This window comes from Tinamus guttatus, unplaced genomic scaffold (assembly GCF_059628265.1).
Source record: "Tinamus guttatus ecotype Peru unplaced genomic scaffold, ASM5962826v1 Tinamus_guttatus_pri_ptg000011l, whole genome shotgun sequence".
Taxonomy (NCBI): Eukaryota; Metazoa; Chordata; class Aves; order Tinamiformes; family Tinamidae; genus Tinamus; species Tinamus guttatus.
This window is the reverse complement of record NW_028288545.1, coordinates 506,133-522,378: the sequence shown is the minus strand read 5'-3', so window position 1 is coordinate 522,378 and position 16,246 is coordinate 506,133. Positions and strand designations below refer to the sequence as shown.

The window sequence follows — 16,246 nt, the reverse complement described above, 5'->3', positions numbered from 1 at the left end:
AAAGACTATCTTCTATTACTTTTTTTTTTTTAAGTTTTTTTGTGGCTCTTCATATAACTTGTTACCTCATACGGTCTGTGAGAACTTAGTGAACACAAAGGTCGTTTCTCTCACCTGTAACATTTCCTAGATTTTCAAACTGATCTTAGTGACAAGAAGAAAACAAGTATCATGGAGTAATCAAATAAGATCAGGGCTTTTATGAACCCCGAATCACATGAGCCTATACTCATCAAACAGCGGCCTACGGTGATCCTGGAGACGTCCAGGAAATTTCCCAACTTCCTAGAAAGTTCCATGTGAATATGAATTTCCCTCAGTACTGGCAAGCCTATAGGGTCCTAGATGAACCTCTATAGTGACTGAGGAAACCTGCAAAAGATGAGCAATGTGCCAGTTCATCAGCCTTCAGCAAACACCTGAAGGAATGCTACATGCATATCCACATAAAATTGCAGGACAGTTAAAAGTTCCTTAACAATTCCAGCACTTACATTGAGCAGTTATTAGAAAAACGAGGAGGTATCAATATCAGATGAATTTTGGCATAATTCATTATCTGTTTTATCCCTCTAATTTCCCATTCCTCTCCTACCTTTTTTTTTTTAATAAAGCTGCACTCCAAGTGTCAAGAGTTCCCCAAAAATATATTTTAACAGGACTGTCTCATAAACCTTCCTGCTCCTGCAATCAGACACTCTATACACCTTCTCTCCAGCATGTAACACAAGCATCCTTTAAACAGCTGGCACAGACAGCAAGACATTAACAGAATATATTAAAAAGCAAAGGATAAAATTCTGGGAAAGGTTGATTTATCATTCATTAATCATGCTGTTTTACCAGCATTTCACCAAATATATACTATTACTGAGGACTTTTTTCCAGGAGCCTCACCTTGGCATTGGCTGTATCAAATATGGTTTCTACTAACATGATATCCACTCCTCCGTCCAATAGTCCTTTGGCTTGTTCTGTATAGGCTTCAACCAGTTCATCAAAAGCTGTAAAACAGCAATTATGCTAAAATTACCTGCAAGTACCTTTAAGCCTATGACCTAAGTCAAGTAACTTGACTGTTATAAATACTTACTGATGTTCCTATAATCTGGCCTTTCCACAGAGGGGGACACAGAGAGCGTCCTGTTTGTCGGACCCATGGCTCCAGCAACATATCTCCTAATTCCTAAAGCAAGAGAGAGAAGAAAACAAAAAACCAAAACCACAGCTTACCTCTGCTTTTTTTACAACATCCATATCACCAGGAAAAACCTTAAATGTCTCCAAGGCACAGATATTTTTCAAAGACAAAAAACTATCATACTTCAACAAGAATTTACTTTGCTCTGGACGGTATATATGATTACCATCAGAATTGTCTTATTTAACTTTATCCCACGAGATGTTCTGTATTTACACATTCTACATAAAAGAACATTTAAGACAAAGGTGACTGAAAGCAGTTGCTTTAAGTCAAATTTTCTTTAAGCATCATTTGTCTCTTACATAGATGGTCTCACTCAATTACTATAAATGCATAGCATCAAACTATTCTGGAATTTTTCATTACATACCATGACTTGGATACTCTGGGATGGATTCATAAAAATAAATAAATAAAGCACGTTTCAACTCTTACATTTTTATTGCATACCATGAGTCACATTAACAAGGCGGTATCTGGACACACAGTAGCACTATTAGCTTGAAATACCTTTGATGCTAGAATATGACAAATTCCTTGTCTTTGGAAGGAAAAATTAACAAAGCCACATAGGCAAAAAACTCTGCATTAGCAGATGATGGGGAGGTACTAAGAAAATTCCAGCTATTGTGAAGCTCCTGAAAACAAGAGATTCACACTAGCAGTAATTGGTACTCCACACCCATTCAAAATCAGCTATCCTCACTCTTTGCTAGGAAGATCAGAACCATATCTTACAAACCTAACCTACTTCTAACAGTCACTGCCAAATTTATCTTCTTTCAAGTGCATCTGAAACCCTTTTAAGGCATTTTGCAAGAGCATCTCTTGTAACCTAGAGCAGCTGGGCACAGGACAGTCATCCTACAGAGCATACCAAGGTCCACACCTTGCAAAAACACTCACCATTCTCACAGCTTCTTCATATCACACTCTTTCAAGGAAGTTACTACTATGCATCCAACAAATGTGCACACATCTCCGCTGCATCCCTGTGATGCCAAACACTAAGGTATCCTCCGGCTAACAGCTTTCCAAAACTTGTACATTTAAAAACATAAAGGAATGACAAACTAAAACAAATATTGCTCACCTGTCAGAGCAGCTACATCATCTGCTGCTTTTCTGGCCACTTGTGCTGAGACTCTGTTTAACCGATATGCCTAGAACAATTACAGAAAATTACCTACAGTTAGCTCTGTACAAAATATCTCTTCCTCAGAGAAACACAACACTTCCATTAAGCAGCCTGCAGTACACTCTGAAGGCTCCCTAAGCCAGAGACACACACATGCAGTTTTAGAAGACCTCAAAGGGGAGAGCTTTATGCATCTGAGCAAGAACATGACATGACAGGCCCCATCCCACATGTCTCACTCTACAGCTGCTAATAGTAAAATATAATTCTGCAAGGTACTAATTAAATCTGACTGAAGTCAACAGAAGCTCAAGAACAGGACATTAAGTGAAAAATTAATCGACTTTTAAAATGGCTTTTATTTCAGCTGACATATTTCCATTTCTTTTCTTGCATAATTATCTGAACTTTCAAACCAACCTAAGCCCCAGAATAGGTGAGATACATGCAAGGTTAAGGAGAGTGCCACACAGCAGAGTGCTCTGCTTGGCTGCAACAGCTCTCTGGGCCAGAGAGACGAGCACAAGGACAACAACAGGGAACAGACAAACTGGAAGCACTGAAGCAAAATGTTTCACAGGACTAAGACATCTGTGAACACTGAGACATAACCTAGGACAAATCACTACTGGCTGTGCCTCCACCAAGAAGTTGCATGCTAAGGGTGTTACACATAACAAGTATATGTTCCAATAATGGAAACGAGCAGTAAAGACCCTGCAATGGTCTCCAACCATCAGCAGAGAACCAGGACGCACAGCTCTGGGACAGCGCTCGGTCAGTCAATGCAACCCTAATGAACCCAGGGACTATGTTTGTTTTTGGCAGCTCAGAGAAAAGTCTTGATTAACATCATAATGCCCAAATAGTTCAGAATTCTTACCAAATTCTCAAGGCCATAGTCAGCTTGTGCAACTCGGGTGCTGCTGAAAGTGTTGGTTTCAATGATGTCAGCACCTGACAGCAAGTATTCCTGTAAGACATGAAAGGAAAAAAAAGAGATATCTATCTGCAGCACTTTCAGAACTCGGTTCTGGAAGGAAGGTCCCAGTTATTTTGTTCTATTTGGCTGAAAGAAGTCGCAAGCTACCTCCTAATTCAAAGTAGATCAGATTCCAAGCCCTTACTCTGAAGGCAAAAGCACAGCGCCAAAGCAGGACAAGTTCCATGTAATGATTCTTCTGTGTTTTAGTGCCAGTCACACTTTCTACTAACAGGTGACATTTACAGAGTCCTCTTCACTACTAGCTTCAGAGCCTGGAGCACATTCTACATTTTCAAAGAGGAACATAGCAAGGAGCAGCCCAGTGGCCCTCAGCAAGCAGGGCCTGCCATGGGCAATCCCAGAAAAGGCAGCATTTATGTAACAAGTGAGAGAGAGAGAACTTAAAATGTGCACAGCAGAAGAGCATCCAGGGACAGAAAATAAGCTTAAGAGAGTTATTGTTTGTGCAGCTCACATTTAAACTTTAACTAATGGCACAGACTCACAAAAATAATTAAGGGTTCCACTTCAGTTATTTGCCTAATTCCCAGGGAAGTGAACTGAAATATCAATGTAAACTGAAATACAATTCTGTATTTCAATTCCGTAGATTCTTAGCTTGCATTTTGATGACCTTTATCAACAGTCTTCCTCTCTCCCTAGCTATTCTTGCTGATCAGATTAACTCTTAAGTGACAGGAACATCATCCATTCATACATTTTGGAAACACTAAATAATTTCAGGCATCACTGAAAAAGAAAAAAAAAAAGAGAAAAAGAAAACAAAACTATTTTTCCTCGAAAGACAAAAGTATATAAAACTTCATACTGGAAATGTGACAATAATCCACCAGTATTCAACTTATTACACATATGTCTTGTGCCAGATATGGATACACCACGAGGAAGATGACTTTTACCATTGTTTCCTGTGGTTGTTCAAAATGTAAATGGAGCAATGGTATATAAATATGTAAAAATAGTAATTCATAGTAACTCTGGAAATTTTTATAACAATAATGAAGAGAAAAACTTCAGGCTGACGTATAAGCTTTTGGAGAGCACTTCTGAACTGAACTGAACTAAGCAAGTTCAGGGAGAAGCAACTATTTCTTAGCTATTTCTGTATAACTGGGAGCAACCACCATAATGCCCTTCCGACAGATTGACAGCATCACTACCCTTTATCTATTAAGCTTGATGGGAAATGATTGGAAAAAAGTCTGCTTCAATGCAAGTAAAGAAGTTACTCTTGCATTGCTTCCTCCGCACATTAAAGCAAATAAAGGCATTTCAATGATTAGCAAGTCAAAAGTACTGATGCAAACATTAAAAACACACCACTGGGATTTTCCCACACGAAGGCTATGAGCTCAAGAGATATTAGGACAAATAAAGCCTGGATCTGAATGACAATGGAACAGAATTAAATTTGCTTTAAAATCTGTTTTTCTACAAAATGATATTCTTTCTCTCAACTCCTTCTCCTGAATACATACGGAAATATGTGAATACACCTATGTAAGAATATAAGGATTCCTATATATATGAAAATAACCAAATAATAGACTTTCAGACCATCATCTGGACTGACAAGTTTCACTACTTTTAAGAAAAAGATTTGTTAAATGTGCATAGCCCTGTGCTGTCTTTTGTATAGTTCAAAACATTTTTCTGGCACTTTTGCAACTTTACTGTGCGCCACCATAATAAGAAATAATGGGCTCTAAACAGGAAAATCACTTTTGTCATTGAAAAATTGGCACTGTGGGTCTCTAATGGGATTACTGTTACTCTAAAGAAATATTCTAATCACTTAAACTGAGTTCTGCCCATTCCTCAGAAAAAATACACACAGGCAACTATAAAATCTGAAGACACCACTGATGGCTCAGAAAGCTCCTGACCCACCAGCTGCTGCTGCTGCAGGGATCACCAGAGATTTTGTCTTTCCTTACACTCTTCCTAAAGCACCTACAGCTGGCCACAGTCAGAGACAGAACAGCAGGCTACCAGAGTCTGATTCAAAATACTCCTTCTCAAATAACACTCCATCTTGCTAACCTGTAAAAAATTTAACTGTTAAACTAGTCTACCTAATTAACAGTACAAACTCACTCAGCAGCCTACTGAACTTCTAAGGGACACAACCACAGCAGCTTAGCTGACAGGCTAGGGACTAAACTCCATCTACAAATGTTGCCTCCTCAAATTTCTATACAGCAATCAAATTTCTACAGGTCAATTTCTGTAGGCTGCGCTGATTTTTTTCAATTTTTAGCATTCTTAAAATGTAAAGACTAGAAGGTAGAATGTGAGTCTAAAAACACAAAATACATACTAAGCTTCACAACTGTAAGTTAATTATGATTCTAAGCAACAAAATATTGATCTTCCTAGCACATGACTGAAGAAAACAGATGTGAAGCTCCAACTGTATCTGAATGTTCTAACTACGACAGTAAGACCCATAAATTTCAGCAGCTCAAGAAATAAAAGACCAGTTAAAAGTCTTAATAATGATATGGAAATAAAATCTGATTGCAAATTCTTAAAGGTCAACCCATTTATTCTATGGCCCATAAATCTGTATTCTAGGAGACAGCACATGGAAACAGGTACACTCAAGCTCTACAGAGATGGCTGTCACATTTAACAGCTCTTTAGTATACAGATAGAGAAGCACACACCTAGAATTCACCTAGATTTGTCCTACTTAGATGCACTTCAAATGTTAGCTGAGGAGAAGGAAAGAATCATGAAAGAAACCAGCATCTACATTTAACAGAAATGCATCAGAAACATAAGTCAAAAAAAGATTTTAAAACATTGGTTGCATGATGTTAGAAACCAAGCCACAAACGCTGTTCCAATGCAATCAGAACAGTCAAATCTGTTCATTTACTTCCCCCCCACATACACGCATGGTTATCCAGCACTCTCCTCCACACCCCCAGCAGACTCCAGAGAACCAGGAGCCTGGGAAGGGAAACACAGGAAACACACTCCTTCCACCCCTTGTCAAGGCAGAGAAATCAGAACACACTACCTTGTGAATGTCACAGATGATATCAGGCTGAGTTATGCTCAGAAGGTCATTATTGCCTCTCAAAGGCTTGGAATGATCTTTAAATTCATGCCCTCGGAAATGCTCTTCTGAGAGGGCATGCTGCTGGATCATGGTACCCATGCCTCCATCCAAAACCATTATCCGCTCCCGCAGAACCGATTCGATTTCTTCTCTCATGCTCTTCTGGGTATTGCCTGTAAGAAAACAAACCCAGAAGTTAAGCAGCTTCAAAATTCCATATGTATATATTGCTGCAACCTAAGTTCTTTCAGTTTAAGAAGCAGAATAAAATAACTGATCCTCTACTGAAATCAAACTGCAATTGGCTTAGTTCACCTAGAGCAGAAATCACTTGATATCAGGGAACAGCTGCATCTATCCAAGAAGAATTAGAATTAATTGCCTAAGTACAAATCACCTGCATAGAGTCAGCTGCAAAAAATCAGAATACTGAAAGTTCACAAGGGCATATGCTAAAGTCTTTGTACAAACTAGACTTTAACACTGAAAGTATGGCAATTTCTATTATCTTCATTAAAAAAAGGAAAATAATGAAAGTGCCAAACCAACTTTTTGTACCAGAGAACAATCATAATAAGTACCCAATTGCACAGCAGAAAGTAGTAAACTTCTTTTTAAAAAATAGTCTACTTTAATTGTCTATACAGCAGGGATGCCAGGAGACATAAACTGGGGAAGCAGAGACAAATCTTCAACTGCAAACACCTCCAAGTCCCAAATTCACACACAGCCGTAGGACCTTGTTCTCCTTCTAGGATTAAGACAGCAAATAAGGATTTTGCACTTCTACTAGTTAGCAAATATCTAGACACACCATTAGATAATGTCCAGACTTTATAGAGTTCTTTGCACAAGCAGAGGAGAATCTTCTCTTGCTTCCCAGCAATGCCAGAACAAAATTAATGCAGCAAATCATATATTAGCGATAAGCTATTACATAGTTGGATAGGGTAAGTCCAATACTGACCGAAATAGAAAGCAGTATTTCAGAGCTGTCATTAGGAATGAAGATACAGTATTTCCATGCTTTGAGATCTAAAATGAAGTCTAACCCATACATAAAACAAAACACTGATTTTGAGACCTTTAAAAACAAACAAAATACATCCCCCACACAACTGTAGCATCTCTTTCCTCTCTGAAACTTTGTCTTCCTTTTCTTCACTATAAGTTATTTAGAATCATTTCCAAAAAAAGATACACTCACTTGCCCACAAGGGATTCAAATAACCCCTCTTTTCCAAGAGTTGAGACCATGGAGCATGTGAGACTCCCCTTATCTGACCTGCTATGACCTGGTTGATGAATGACCTGTTCTTTATCTTTCCCTTTCACTCAGCTTGTGCTTAATCATTCTAAGCAAACGAATGTTTTGCTTTTAGGTTACGCACTACCAGCTATAAAAAAGAAAGATCTCTGAAATGCAAAAACACATTCTTGCCTGATACAACTTAGGGACTCGAGTACTTAATACTCACTAGCATCCATTAACTGATTTATTTTTTCCCTCCATTCTTTAAATATAACTTCTCTTTTAACATCAGTATTACTAAAAACAAATAAACTGAAGAGAAAAGATAGGGTTGAGAGTACAGTATTAAAGGTTACAATTATAGCAACACTCTGGAATAACAGCTCTAAATCAGATTCACTATTCACAAGAAATGAAATGAAATTTACTCTGCCACAAGCATGAAGCATTTGAAGAGAGGAGAATACCAAAATAGAAAAAAAAAAAAAAAAGTCATCCTTTCTTCAGGTTATAAGTTTTTTCAGTATTACCATAAAATAGGCAGATTCAGTTGGCTCTTAAGGAAGAGCTTAAACCATTCATGTTAAGCCAACAAAGTATTCATGAAAATAAAATCAATTCTGCATCCAAAAGTTATCAGAAGGACCCTGAAACACTGTATCTGAAAGCAGGCCTGCACTGCAGATCCATGTGGGCAATAATTCAAACCTGCTTTGAAAGGGCTACAACCCAATAAGACATGTGGGTGAGAGCTTTAAGGCAGGCTCTAAGTCAGCTCCTTGGCACTCTGAGTCATTGAAGCCTGGATGGCTGAGCCCATCTTGCCATTAGTCCTCCTAGCACCACCACTTCTTTCTGTCAGGTTGGGTCCAATTCACCTGCTTGTTTCACACTTACCTCCTCATACCCACTGAGAAGCAAACGAGGATTTATACTCATCAGCATTTGGGTTTTTTTGTTTGGTTTCCTTTAAATCCTGCATCTTCTGCAGTCTGCTTTGTTCTCACTAAGGCTTGCCCAGTTGAACAAATACCACTTCAGTGTCTTCTGCTTACAGAAGCACAACAAACTCCTACTTAATCTCCCGTTTTACCTACCCTCCCTATGGATAACAGCTGCTTGCTCTTCACTTATGAAGTTGACTCTACCTTCAGGATGGGCCCTGGCACTTGGCCTGTGCAACTTTCAGTTTGGAAGCAGAAAATCTGCAGGCCTGAAAAGGCATAAGAAATCCAAGCAGATCAAGTCTTAAAAGCAAGATGGAAAGTGCTTGTTGTTGTGCTGGTTGTGAGGAGAACAGGGAGGTAGAGAACCAGTTCTGCTAAGCAAGTGACCTTAGTTTTAATTCCATGCCCAACTGCTGGAACTCCCCTCTCCAACACAGGGCACAAGAGTCTGTGGCAGAATAAACACAAAAGGTGTCGGGAGAAATTCCTAAGCAGAGAAAATCTCCGACAGGCACCTTTCTCAGGTTTACAAGCCCTGCTCCAATCCTGATTTGCTCAGCCATAATTTGGAGAAAAAAAATCCTTTTCTTCTTTTTCTGAATGGAAACTTCTTCCATTCAGGAGTCATCAGAAGAAAAACTGCCTCTACAAAGCTTAATGGAAACAGCAGCAAACTAGCAGCAGCCGCCGAAGCCAGCACCAGTTACTCTGATTTGACATTCTCCTGAAACGTGAAATAAAATACATTGCCATTATGTCCCTGGAGTTAGTTTAGCAGATCATGCAAAGACAGACCAAAAGTGAATGCAGTTAAAGCTAACAGCATTACACAGGGAGAAAACCATACATATATACATACACAATCACATACATACATACACATATAAATATATATATGCATATATCCCCTCATAAGTATATATATGTGTGCATATGTGTGTGTGTGTATACTTTTATATATATATATATGTATATATACACACACCCCTCCTAAGAAGATGCTTAGGTGAGGCCACATCTGGAGTATTGTGTCCAGTTCTGGGTCCCACAGTACAAGAGGGTTGTGGAGCTGCTGGAGAGAGTCCAATGCAGGGCCACAAGGATGATCAGGGGCCTGGAACATCTGCCCTATGAGGAGAGGCTGAGGGAGCTGGGCCTGTTCAGCCTGGAGAAGAGAAGGCTGAGAGGGGATCTAATCAGTGTCTATAAGCACCTCAAGGGAGGCAGTGAGGAGGATGGTGCTGGCCTCTTTTCAGTGGTGGCCATCGACAGAACTAGATGAAATGGCCAGAAACTGAAGCATCAAAATTCCACAGGAACTAAAGGAAAAATTTCTCAACAGTGAGGGTGACAGAGCACTGGAACAGGCTGCCCAGAGAGGTTGTGGAGTCTCCTTCTCTGGAGATCTTCAAAACCTGCTTGGACGCAGTCCTGTGCCACGTGCTCTAGGTGACCCTGCGTGTGCGTGGGTTGGACTAGATGATCTCTAGAGTTCCCTTCCAACCTTAAGCACTCTATGATTCTATGCTACTTCACTTCCTCAAGATAACCACTGTGCCTTTAGATCATATGAACAAGTGATTTTCCAGCCTTGAAAGGAAAAATGAAATGAGCTAAAGGAACTCTTACCCTTTTTAGAGGTTTCCAAGTATTCTGTCAGGGTATCGCAAACACAAGACAGCTGTTTGGTACAACTGTTCACACCTATAATCATTCTAGCACTAGAGATTATAAACTATGCCCAACGGCAACATACCGTTTTCCTAACATGACAACTAAAGCTTGAAAGTTGCTTAAAAGCACGTTTTTTCTGATGTTTGCAATGATGCTCTAAGGATGCTTTTTATGATTTATGAACCTCTGTAAATAATGCATTCTGGGTACAAAACAATCCTGCGTACAATTTCCTTCCAAAGCTTGAACAAAGAATAAGGCAAGCTGTGACAACACTATCGAATTTTCACTGCATTATTATGAGAGGTACAAATGAGGAATTATAGAGGGCTACAGGCACTTACAAGTACCTGCTATTTCCTAGGCTACTCAGGTCCCATTCTAAGCAGGCGCAACTGCCCCTTTCAGATTGCACATCCTGCAAGCCAGCATTGCCCTGCGACAGCTCAAACCATCCAGTCACTCTTTTATTCAAAAAAAATGTGTGTAGCACACAGAAAGCACACAAGAATAGCTAGAAGAGATGCTCCTGCTATCAGCCTGCCAAAGATAACTCTTGAAAGGCCTATAATTACCTGAGGTGTAATGAATTAAATCTTCTTCAGCTGGGTGCCCTCTGGCACCATTAAGAGCTTCATGAACTACAGCAACGGATGGTAGATGGGTCCCTAGAACAGCGGGCATCAGCACCCTGTGGCTGAGTTCCTCCTTTCCCTGCCTATCCAAGAAGATAAGCAGTGTATCTTATCAGTACCTGCTCTGTGCACCTAGCTGGTGCTTTCTGACTTGTCTGAAGAAGCAATCAAGTGTTGCATAAACAGCCTCTTGTGCAGCGGATACATTTATGAAGGTAGCTTAAAGGGGCAAATAACAAGCACAAAAAGCCAGCAAAGTCCCACAATAGTACGGAAGGCCTACTAGTGGTGTCCACTATTTCCAGCTAATGTACTGTAGCTAATGCACCAGTGCTGGAGCCACAATTGTCCCTCTCTCAAACACCAAACTGTTCACAGCAGACCAGTAGCCATTGAAGACAGACAGGAACCACGGGAAAACAAAAACTGGCTCCAGAGCAGCATGGCCTTGCTTCCTGAAGCTCTGCTTGCTGCTGAAGACTAGGGGGAAGCATGTTGATCCACTCCCCAGTGCTCTGCTCCTATGTGCACACGTCTTGCACCACTGCCCAATGCATGCAGCAGCGTCTGCTGCTGGGCACTGGCCCCCCTGCGCAGGGGGATGCCACAAACACCCCCCAAGCACTCCCGAATAGTGCAATCTCTGCTCCCAGCAGAAACAGAACTCTCCCCTGGCTCACCAGCAATTCTCAAAAGCATCAGAAATACCCTCTGACGCTTCCCACCGCAGTCAAATGCACTCAGCTCTGCAACAGCAGACCAGTCACCAGCGATGGATGCGTGGTCGATCCCTACGTAGTGCAGGAACAAGCAGATCAAATCCACCTCTGCCACAAGAGTCTGGAAGAACCTCACGCCACAAAAGGAGCTTGGAGAGTTAGCAAAGCGCTAAGATCAGGGAACCTCAGCTGTTCATTTTGTATCTGTATAGAAGACCACACGGGCTCCTTGGGGCAGCGACACTGCCCTGGTGGCAGCGGCTGCGGCGCAGGTGCCTGCGGGGCCGAGCGAGGCCGCCCGCCTGGAGGGAAGCTCGCCCAGAAAGACAGACGGCCCCCAGGAACAGGGGAAAGCAGCACGCCTGGCACCCGCGGGCAGCAGCATCGCGGAGGGCACCCACCAAGAGAGCGGCCCAAATGAAACACCCGCAGTGCCAACTAGCAGCTAACTTTCCTTCCTCCTCCTGCCCTTTTGATTTTTTTTAAACCTAAAAACGTTTTTTTCTTTTTTTCCACTTACAGCCAATGAAGAGATGACAGAGAGTCACAGGCACTGCCTCTTCGAAACAGCAGCACCACAAACAACTCTTTTTTTTGTTTGTTTGTTTGTTTTGTTTTTTCAACTTAACTTTGTCCAACAGCCCCACGCGGGCTTCCAGGCACTTTCTAAGACTCTTTCCAGCTCAAGCCCTTCTCGCGCAGGGAACTGACAGGGTGCCAAGCGCCTCTGAAACACCCTCCTGGTTAACACACGCAACACCATCCCCGCCGGCTTTTGGGGCCCCTACGATGCGTTCAGACGCACCGGGGCCGCTCGGCCGGGCAGCGCTACACGAGCCGGACCCTCCTCCGGAACTGCTCTAACGAGGCACTTCGCTACCCGAGAGCCACGCGGGGACTCAGCGAGCTGCGAGCCGCGGCCCGCAAGTGGCGTTTCCTTCCCCCGCCCCCTGCCCCACGCGTGACAGCGGCGCGCGCGCGCACCCTCCCCCACGGCCGCGGCGCGTGCGTTACCCGGCGCGGGCCGCGTGGGCGCCATGCTGCCGTGACGTCACCGCCGCGGGCCGCGTCGGCGGGGGCGGGGCGCGGCAACGGCCTCGCCGCCCGCGAGCCCTGGCGGGAGCGGCGGGAGCCGTTGGGGCGCCCTGGGGGAGCCGTTGGCCTGGGCCGTGCGGTGGGAAGTGGGGCTTGGAAACGGCTAAAACACTCACCTTGCGACTAAATGCTTCTTAATGCCAAGAGAAAGGCGAATGTGGCTTAAACTGGAAGAGAGAGACTCGATTATAATGGATTACTGATATTTGAGGCTGGAAACAAATTTATAGTAAATAAGTAAACTAAGGTGCGATTTGACTATTGAACGGAATGAATAAATATGTCCTTGTTTGACCTAAGAGCTTGATTTGTTTTCCCTGATGATGCATCCTATCAACTCATAATCCAAGGACCCACATTTTACATTAAGTAAACACACATCTGCCACAGCTGCAGATCAGCCCTTCAAAATTGCATTGAGTGTAGCTAATGCTGAAGTTTGCCAAGAATACCTCAAGGGGGTCATCACCAGACTTAAGTTTAAGGACTACTAGTTCAAATGCCAGTAATAACCATACTTGGTATTGTCACTTAAACTATTTCAGTGTTCAAAACATAGAAAATGAAGTACGTGGGTATAGATCAATCTTTTCTGTTTTTCCTGATGGGTTCAATAATTTAAGCAAATAAAAGGAAGATGCAGGGGCCTCTGATTTGTTTTTTTTTACAAGAAAAGAGATTGATATCCACCCTTTGGAAACTGTGACAATTGTGATGTCCTTTATCAGCTAAGAATGTGTGGTGCTACATATATGATACTTACAATGGCTTCTGAGCTTTCACTGGAATATTTTTAGGGACAACAAACTGGAAGAGTTAAAAACTATTAGTTTAGGTAATTCCCACAGATAAAAGTTTTATTTAAGAAACAGGAACAGTTGGTTGAAGACCCTCTAAGTCCGGTGTGATCTAGAAACTTCCATAATCAACTCTTACTTCAGTCAATAGTGACACAAGTGTGTATAAAAATAAAGCTTCATGTTTAATAGATTTCTGAAGAAATATCCCCAGCCTACTTAATCTGTCTATTAAATCAACTACAGAGAATCAGAGAAGTCCAGCTTCAGCTGTCTAGGCCATACTCCAGTTTTTAATGAGAGGAGACATTGCTGAAGAGCAGCCCCTGGCCTATAGGCAAGCCATTCTAGTGGTCATCCCAAATGCTTTCGCTGCAAAAAGACTGGGCCAGAATTGCAGTATAGCATGTCAAGGTCATCAATCCTCAACTTTCAAAGCCTAAGGACAGAGGAGAAATACACTAAACCTTAGCAAAAGTCATTGACTCCTGGAGACTGGTTAATTTTCTTGTTACCACTTTTACACAGAAAATGCAGCAGGGTAGAGGAGGGCAGTGTTTTAAGGATATCCCTGTCTTCAACTTCCAACCTTTTGTCACACCATATAATGCCATGAAAATTCCTCCTGGCAGCAATTCCAATTAAAAGCTCACTGCCTGCCCAGTTGTTCCAGGGAGTCAGATCTTTGTACCAGCAGCGGTGCCCTTGCTTGCACTGCTGCAGTTGTTTGTGTAACTCTGCTGCAAAAAAAAAAAAAAAAGTTGAAAATGTGAAAGTGTCTTTAAAAGGATCATGTCACACAGTCTGTTTACTGTGCAGTTTCGCAGCAGTTTGAGTCAATTTTGACTGTGACAGGGCAGTCCCGAATTCCAGTCTGACCCATCCTCACACTCGCATTCCTCCCTTTGTGCGGGTGCTCGCCCCCAGCCGAGGTCTTTCTCAGAGGGCGGTTTTCAGTGAGAACAGCCCTCGGATCTGGCTCATCTGCAGCTCTGCAGTTGTCTAGAGCTGACGCAAGGGAAGTAGCAGGGTGAGAAGGCAGCAACAGCAGCCCGGGCTCAGGCTGGTTTAATCTCCTTGTGAAACTTCAGCCTCACAGGCACTGGAATGAGCACAACTGAGGCAAAATACTCTGCAGAAGGTGAGAGGAAAAGGCATGAGAGGTTAAGGATAGTGAAGATCCTTAGCAACAAAACAGTAACAAAAGAAAATCAGCCTTAATATTATTTGAGAGGATTTGGGGGCCCTTTCCTTAATGTAGTTTCAGAGATTACTTTAATGGGCAGTGCGAGAAATCCTTGTGTGTAGGCTGCTGCGGACTTGCAGGTACAAAGATTCCTGCAACCATTTCTTTGAGAAAGTTCTAATATTAGTTCTAATATGCTCCACATTTATAGGGACTCTTCAAGAATACTCTTGTCCTAGAAAAGTACCTTTTCTTCATTTCAGGAAGTGTTGTTCATATTTTGCTAAATTAGGCCAATAGGATATTATTCTCCCTTTTTAATATTTAGAGTAAAGCCAGAAACAATTCAGACTTGCTGGAGCAATGCAGTAAAGGAGAACACAGAAGTGCCATCATTCCCATGTCCAAGAAACTCAGTGTCCTGTTCTCTCTCACCTCTGGATGGCCATATGAAATCTTGATATTAAATGTTTGATGCACAGAAGTTCCTGAGTTCTTAAGTTCCTGTCTGAAGTCAGTTCTCTATTCTCTGCTGAAGTTCATAGATGGTCTGATTTATACAGATAAACTTTAAGCGTATAAATAAAAAACAGACTGTAGAGCCTTTAAAAATAAAACTAGTGTGCTAGTATGGTGAGAGCAATCCCTGTGGATATCTGTAGAATAGGTGATGCTTTGTAGGTATTTCAGGTGGGAAAAACATTGTCATGTGCATTGTGGTCACATAAAAGAGCAATTTAATGATCTCAATAGCATCATACAAGAAATACATAGCAGGATGAGAGATTTATGTATTTTGACAGTTGATAAGATTAGTAATTCAGCAGAGAAAAAAATGTTGAGGCAATAAATAGATGAAAGTCCCAGAATAGTGCCAGAGAAGGCACTATGTAATCCTGACCTTCGTGCTGTCTTTTGTGATCATGCTGATACCTGAGACATCAGTTGTTGTTTTCTTCCAACTGGGCAAATATATGCAAAATCTCCTTCACACTGCTAGTATTAAAAAGCAAAAATTACTCTTTTAGACATCCCGGTATCTGTCAGCAGGAATAGAAACATCTTCATCTGTGTCAATAGTTACTCGTATAAGAGCCAGACTTCCAGTTCTGACCATAAAGCTGTATTCCTTTATGATTTTTACAAGTACTGTTTTTATGGCATCTTTAGGCCAAAGATTAAAAAAAAAAAGTTTAGCACTATTAGGAATTAGCTTGATTTAGACACCTGTTGCAAACGTAGTATCACTGACACAAACTTACCCGCAGGCCAAGTATACTGGTTTCTGACAGAGGCTGTAAACTGTTCTTCAGGGAATCTGCCAGCTTCCTAGTTGTAACAGGATTAAACTATAAATCTAAATTAATATCATTAGCAAAAAAAAAAAAAAAAAAAAACTTCACATTGGTTGGAGTTATGGTATTTCAAATATATTTGGAGCTGTTTTCCAGTTCGCTTTCTCCCCACCTAGTCCTAGAAATAGCTTAACTCTGTCATGCTTCTTTTAACTTTTTTTAATCCAC

The 16,246-nt window shown here is 41.6% G+C and overlaps 1 protein-coding gene across 1 annotated transcript in view; it reads right to left on the bottom strand.

Annotated features, from left to right (window-relative positions):
• Nucleotides 1-8,615, bottom strand: part of MTR (5-methyltetrahydrofolate-homocysteine methyltransferase) — a 44,493-nt gene extending 35,878 nt beyond the window's left edge. The window contains exons 1-6 of the mRNA XM_010211943.2: nt 8,568-8,615; nt 6,377-6,655; nt 3,226-3,315; nt 2,298-2,367; nt 1,094-1,186; nt 898-1,004 (exon numbers count right to left, since the gene is read on the bottom strand). Coding sequence (XP_010210245.2) covers nt 898-1,004; nt 1,094-1,186; nt 2,298-2,367; nt 3,226-3,315; nt 6,377-6,655; nt 8,568-8,615 — 687 coding nt within the window. The remainder of the gene's footprint in view (nt 1-897; nt 1,005-1,093; nt 1,187-2,297; nt 2,368-3,225; nt 3,316-6,376; nt 6,656-8,567) is intronic.
• Nucleotides 8,616-16,246: the final 7,631 nt, after the last annotated feature.